This window comes from Henckelia pumila, chromosome 1, assembly GCF_033568475.1.
Source record: "Henckelia pumila isolate YLH828 chromosome 1, ASM3356847v2, whole genome shotgun sequence".
Classification (NCBI taxonomy): domain Eukaryota; kingdom Viridiplantae; phylum Streptophyta; class Magnoliopsida; order Lamiales; family Gesneriaceae; genus Henckelia; species Henckelia pumila.
In genome coordinates this window covers 158,433,479-158,440,944 of record NC_133120.1, presented here as the reverse complement: position 1 = coordinate 158,440,944, position 7,466 = coordinate 158,433,479, and the positions used below count along the sequence as shown (strand labels likewise).

Here is a 7,466-nt window from a genome sequence, read left to right as displayed (position 1 = left end):
AGAAAAGACAACGCTTTTTAAACATTGTCGTAGGTAGTTTAAGTGTTGTCGTTGCTAAAAAAGACAACACGAAAAAAGCGTTGTCTTTTTTAAATATCACAACGCTTTTTCCGCGTTGTTATTGTTACAAAAAAGCGTTGTCGTAGCCAGTGTTGTGAAAGACGGGGTCAAAGACAACGCGGAAAAAGCGTGGTCGTTTTGAGCAAAGACAACGCTTTTTATGGGTTGTCTTTGCTCAAAACGACAACGCTTTTTCTGCGTTGTCTTTGACCGAAAAGCGTTGTCTTTGCTCAAAACGACAACGCTTTTTTCGTGTTGTCTTTGACCGCAGTCTTTCACAACACTGGCTACGACAACGCTTTTTCGTGACAATAACAACGCGGAAAAAGCGTTGTCGTTTGCCATTTTTCTTGTAGTGTCGAAAGTTGTTTTGGTTTTTGGTAGATTGAAGTAGAGCTCGTCTGAGGCTATCTTGTATATGATTCATTCGTACTTGTGTTGTTTCATTGTGTTTTTGCATATCTTGCTAGAGGGCGAGCAAGGTTTAAGTATGGGGGGTTGATGAGTGCATTTTGTATGCATTAGTTTGTGATAGGTTTATGTGTATTTTGTGTGCATTCATACTGTTTTATGTGTTTTTATGTGTTTTAGTGCATGCTTGTGTATTTCACTCCTAGGGTTAATTTTGTAGGAAAATGAATTGTTGAAGATTAAATTACGGACCAGCTTTTTTCAAAAAATCAAATTTAATATTAGAGAGATCCAAATCCAATCTTCATTGTTCAGAATTACATACATGATGTTTTGAAGTTTCTGTAGAAATTTCAGCTCGATCCGACTATTAGAACTCGAGATATGAATTTTTCAAAATCGTCGCTCGGAGTAGAAAATGTGAGGCGCGCGAGCGAGATTTGAGCTCGCCCGCGCGCGAGTTGAAATTCCATAAACTTGCTTTTCATTGCCCGCGCGAGCGAGAATTCCACTCGCCCGCGCGCGGGTTCCGGCGTCAGACTGTTTCAAAAATTCCTTATGTTGGAAGGAAATTAATTGGTATGGGTTCCGGATCATATAAATAGAAGATATATCATATTTTTGGGGGTTCTCTCAGTTCCGAAGTTCCATAACGCAAACATCACAAGGGAGGCGGCTACAAGGCGTGGGAGAAAAGATTTCTCTTTTCTTTTCTTCTTATTTTTATTTTTGAATTATTGTTTTTAATTATTGAGTAATTTTTATTCAACCAAGACGGCATAATTGGGCCGAACAAATTCATGTAAAAAACTTGGATGTTTATTTGGGATTTTTCAAACTTGATTTTATTTTATTGGTTGTCAGATTTAATATATTTGTCTTGTGGATAGCTTGATCAACAGTTTGCTTGCATGTTAATTGATTCCAAGTGGACAGATGAGGAATTGATTTTGATCACTTTGATAATCAACACATGGTAAAATCAACTAAAAATATAATTTGGTTATAGTGTGCGGTTTGGGTGTAAACTGAATTTTCACAAATATTTAATGCATTCAAATTTGATTAGAATTACGAAATATTAATCCGTCAATATTTTAATAGGTTTGATTGTTTTAGAAATAGAATTTTGAACAAGATAGGGGTATTCCCGTAATTTAAGATTAAATCTGAGTCCTGAATCGGCTACATGTTACATGATTTGTTCGGTATTTACGTGTGTCTTGGTTGTCTTGTTTTAATTAAATTTTCTTTTCAACTATTTTAATTCTTGTTTCTTATGCAGTTTTTATTTTAAATTCTTATTTTATTTAAATCAAATTGCTCTTTATAATTTTGTCTAGATTAAGTAAAATAATTAATTTTTGAGAATTGACTACAGTCTTTGTGAGATCGATACTTGGAATTTCTGTCCACTTTACTATTACTTGACCTAGTGCACTTGCTAGTAAATACCGAATTAAGCAGTTAGGTACTTAAGTAATTCTTCAAAAAGATCAAGTTGTAATTTTATAATTAAAGTGATCCTTAAAAATTTATGATTTAATTACTTGTATAAATTCAGAATTTCATCTAACAACTTAATAGCATCTATATATATATATATATATATATATATATATAGATATAGAATGGATCCAAATACAAACACACAAACTTTCTAGTATCTTTAATCGAAAAACCAATATACAACTCAAATCTTTACAAATTTTAAGTGCAAAAATTTATAAAAAACTGTTGACTCTACTATAATGTATTTTTGTAACTAAATAAGCTAGGTATATTTATGCAAACACTAATATGATCACAATGTGTATAAAAAACCATATTCAAACTTTAAAAAAAAATCACAGAAATTAAACTACTCAACCAAAATTTCCAAAACTTGTCCAGAAGTCATAATTTATGCCGGATATTCCACGGCCACTGTCGGCGCGTGGTGACCACGCGTCACCGTAAAGGCGCGTGAATCTCCTACGACAGCCACGCGCGCCCGGGCTTCAGCCAGTAGGTCGACCATTTCATTATCTATAATTCTTCTAAGTAAGACTTCTTCAAATTCCTATCCGAATAGTACCAGAATTGATATCTTTAAAATGATGAGCAGAAAGATTCGGGGTTCGGAAAAGGCTACTTCTGATTACCTTTTTGACTAAATCGTGACATATTAATAATCTAATGCACATGTTTAACATTCTTTCTGTTATATACATCTAAAAAATTAGTGTTAAAATGTAAGAAAACAAGGCATGAACATGGTACCTCAAAACAGATTCTTCCTAGGTTTTTCCAGCTGCTAATCCTCACGGTTTTGGATTTTTTTTTTTGAAATTTTCGGCTTTTTTTTGTCACACCTCCTAGACACGATGCTTTCTCGGTGAAAATGATGTTTTTGCTAATTTTTTATATTTTTTGGACTGATTTTAGTATATATATATCTATTTTTTTGACTAAAAATACTCTTTTTCTCCACTACTTCTGACCATGAAGAAGAACACTCTTCAACTCTCTCAAACCCTACGAAAATATAAGTTTAAAAGTGATAATTCATTCTGATGATTGCCCTATTTATAGGAGAATTCCAAGCATCATGCCCTATATCACAAGAACACGTGTCAAACATGTGTTGGCCAATAAGAATCGATGCGGTTTCTCATTGCTTCTGCCAATAAGTCTGTAGCATCGATTCTTAAACACGGCTCTATAAAACTTGAATTGCGCTTCCCAAACGATTCTACATGATGAAGATAAAAAAAACGTGGGGTGCGGAATTTATACTTGGCTTTAGAAGCGTATAGAAATTACCCACAACAAATATGAAGCTTTCGACGCGGTGGACATTCGCTTTCGATGCGGTTTCGCCCCGCTTCTGACGAGTGGTCTATCGCATCGGTTCTCCATCGCCGCTTCTATACATCTTGAATTCGCGGTGCTTGTCAACCGCTTCTACTTGATGAAGATAAAAAAAATGTGGGGTGCGAAATTTATACTTGGCTTTAGAAGCGTTTAGAAATTACCAGCAGTAAATATGAAGATTTCGAAGCGGTTTAGCATCGATCCTAAAAGTTAATCAGAAGATTGTGTAGACAGACGAATGTACGCTTCTCATTTGAAACGGTAATTTGGGAATGCTGCGAGTGCATACAAGCAATAGAAGTGGTGGAACAACCGCTTCAAAACTACCAATTCTAAAACACCGTAGTGTTTATTGTTATTCTATATGATTGTAATAATTTAAGTTGTTTTCTGTCGGATTGTAGATTGTTTAAGTTTCAGCAGTAACTTTGATTTTGGTTTATCTGTTTAAGCTTAATTGGACGCTTAGATTTTTAATTAGTAGGTGATCACGGCAAGGGTCATTACATTGAACATTTATTCGACGGGGCAAGTCTCAGGTTGGACGACGTCGATCAGTGGGTCGAGACAGGGTTGAGAGCTGGTACTATGGTCGCAGTGAGTTTTCATTTAAGTGGTGTTGATATTGAGTATCGATTTGTTTGTATAAACAGTTTATCGCTTTTGGTTTTAGTCAACGGTTGTATTTCATCGATTTGATTTGTAAACCCGTTTTTAGTTTCCGTTGTTTAATTCGTTTTATCGTTTTGCTTAAATTATCTTGCATGTTTATTAAGTCAAGTAGTAGGTGGTCAATACAATCTAATTGAAAATTAATTAGTTTCTCAAATAGTGGGTTAGTGGACTAGGAAGTTATTTAACTCCTTGGTAGTTTATAATCTCTTATTATTCTATAGAAGCTTGTGTCTTGTAGTTTGTACGCAACGATGAATTCTGAAACTTCAATGAAAGTTCTTTTTTTTTTATCGTAAACTTCAATGAAAGTTGAGTGAGAGGATCAAGGAAAAATGGGACAATTACAATTTTGGTCCTATAATTTGCATGTTTTTCATTTTTGATCATGTTAAAAATAATTTGAGAGAGCCCATGCATGTTTGCTTGCATCTACTTATTTAAACTAGCTTTATCAGACTGGTTCCATCATATTTTGAAGTTTAACGGTTTACATATTCATAATGCTTTTCACATCCATTCATAAATTTGCCAATACCATTACACCATATATGTGATCTTTGGAATTACTTCTTTTTTTATTTTATTTTAACTAATAACTAGTTGAGCTTGACATTTTTTACATTTAAAAGTCTATATATGAGTCATGTCTCAAATTTCTTTTATGAAGTACTTACCTTAGATGAATAGAAAATAAGCAAAGAAAATATATTTTGAAATTTTGCGTGTTATATCACTTGTATATGAAGTAAATCCATAGGCTAAAAATTGTCGAAAGTTAGAACTCTATGATTTTTTTTATCACATTGGAACCTCTATCTTTTTATGCGCACTAGGTAAATATCCGGACTAATGGGATAGTCTGCAAACTAGGCAAATTCATTCAGTCATATGTTTATTTACTCTACCAATTAGGACACCACTTGAAGGCTAATTACTCTATAATTTTGCCTAAAATATAGTCGCGGGGGACCAACCTAATTTTTATTTCTATACAAAGTAAAAGAAATATTTTTGACCAATCGAGTTAAATAAGAAATTTGACCCGTAAAATTAACTCGCGGCGCGGTTTTCAAACATTTTTAGTTTTTATTTCTATACAAAGTAAAAAGAAATACTTTTGACCAATGGAGTTAAAAAGGAAATTTTACCGTAAATACGGTTTTTAAACATTTTTAGTTTTTATTTCTATACGAAGTAAAAAAGAAATACTTTTGACCAATGGAGTTAAATAGGAAATTTTACCCCGTTTTTAAACATTTTTGTTGTTTTTGTATGTAAATATTCACACGTGAAATCCCAACACTTTCGGAATCAAAACTCTGCCATCTCCCCTCACACACACACACACTCGATCCATTTCACAAATTTCAAATTCTTCCTTTCAAATCTATAAATCAACCCTTTTCTTTTCGAGGGTTGATTGGGCATCAAGAAATTCGGAGAGACAAACAAATATATCAAAAACTTTGAGAATCAAAACAAAGGGTTGAAAGAAAAATGGCAACTTTCTACGGGAAAAGGGACGTCGAATCGGGCAACGCCGCCGGGCAATTGTACCCCGGCATGATGGAGGATCCGCAGATGCGATGGGGTTTCATCCGTAAAGTTTATTCCATCCTGTGCGTGCAGTTACTCTTGGTTTTCGGGGTCGCCATTGCCATGTTTATGGTCCATCCGGTTCGGGCATTTATGCGAACTTCCCCCGGCCTTTACGTCATGATCGCCGCCATGGTTCTTACCTTCGTTCGTGAGTCAATTCTCCATTTATTAGCTGGGATTTTACAAACAAATATTCTTATCAGAATTTTAATGTTTTGTGTTCGTAATTGGTTTTTAATTTCCGGATGAACCATTTTTCAAGAACGTATATATATGCATGGGGGTGGAATTATGGGAATTAGATTAATATTTTAATGCTTTCATGAGTAGCGTTGATCGAGATTTATGTCACAGACTAATTGTAATTTGCTTGATTTATAATGTTTACAAGCAAAAATTTGATGATTTTTCTTGAATTGTGGAATGCAGTGTGCATGATGATGTTTTGTTTCAGCAAACGACATCCATGGAATTATGTCATTTTGTTTCTCTTCACCAGTGCTATGTCCTTTATGATCGGTGCTGTTTGCACTCAGGAGAAAGGTATAATGTTCCAATTTATCTCTCATTCTTGATTAATCAACACGTACACTGCGACTTCGAAATCAGAGCGGGATCAGAGATTTTAGGTCGAAAGATTAATAGGAGGAGAAACAATCCAGGTGGGCGAACATACATGTAAAAGCATGACGGAATGAGTGACTAAATATGCATAGAAAAAAATTGATGAAAATGAATAGCAAAAGATTATAAAAAAAGCATATTCAGTTTTTGATCATTTCAATGCTTGTAAATTGTAATTCATGGACAGGTGAAGCTGTGCTGCTAGCTGCTGGTCTAACACTTGTCGTCACTATCGGTCTCACTGTTTTCACATTCGTCGCGGCTAAACGAGGCTGCGATTTTAGCTTCTTGGGGCCCTTCTTACTCTGTGCTCTCTTGTTATTATTGGCTTTCGGGCTTCTGCGGGTATGTTTGTTCATCTTCACCTCCCTTTTGTTGTCTAAATTCTTTTGATATATATCTATATCATCCTGATCATGTGATTAAATAGAAATTCACTTTTTTAGTGTTTTTGGTGTGAAATATCTTTCTCTGAGTTGCCCATGAGTCTGATCAACGTTGATCAGCTTTATATGGCAACACGTGAGACGTTGAAATCGTATTAAAATTTTGATATATTGATACTTTGTACTAAATCAAAGTATTTGACTTGGTGTTTCCTCACGGACAACAGATTGTGTTTCCCATGGGGAAACTGGGGGAACAGGTGATTGGATGCGTTGGAGCATTGGTTTTCTCTGGTTTTATCATATATGACACTGATAATCTGATCAAGAGGTTTAGTTACGACGAATACATCGAAGCCGCCATGTGCCTCTTCCTCGACATTATTAACTTGTTCTTATATCTTCTGGCCATCATCGGCGGGGACGACTGATCGACGACCAAGCAGACAAGCATAGAATATAGATCAATCCCATGATTAGGAAACGCTGTTTCTTTGGATGTCTTCATTTTGTCATATTAACCTAACTTTGTTCAAATTCGTACATGGTAGTAGATACATTAGCCTAAGGACTTTTGACTTGATCTATAGCCCAAGACTCCAACATGAATGTAAAAGAAATGCAGAATCTAGATTACTTGCTTGTCGACTGTGCAGTCGACACCTACGTGAACAACGCCTTAGATGATTTCTTGTGCATTCAATAAATAGACGTCACCTCTGTTGTTATTCACAAAAGTGCTCACGATGGTAGCGAGTGAATCAAAACTATGAATATATATATATATATATATATATATATATATAATATCAAAAAGAAAAGGACCCATTCTCTCTTTTGACCAAACAAATCCCA

At 34.8% G+C, this 7,466-nt stretch overlaps 1 protein-coding gene across 1 annotated transcript; it reads left to right on the top strand.

Annotated features, from left to right (window-relative positions):
* Nucleotides 1-5,345: 5,345 nt before the first annotated feature.
* On the top strand, nt 5,346-7,307 carry LOC140876066 (protein LIFEGUARD 4-like). Its single transcript, XM_073279920.1, has 4 exons — nt 5,346-5,749; nt 6,031-6,144; nt 6,413-6,570; nt 6,839-7,307. Exons 1-4 carry the CDS (start codon nt 5,500-5,502, stop codon nt 7,040-7,042), a joined length of 726 nt encoding a protein of 241 aa, XP_073136021.1. The 5' UTR covers nt 5,346-5,499; the 3' UTR covers nt 7,043-7,307.
* The last annotated feature ends 159 nt before the right edge of the window (nt 7,308-7,466 follow it).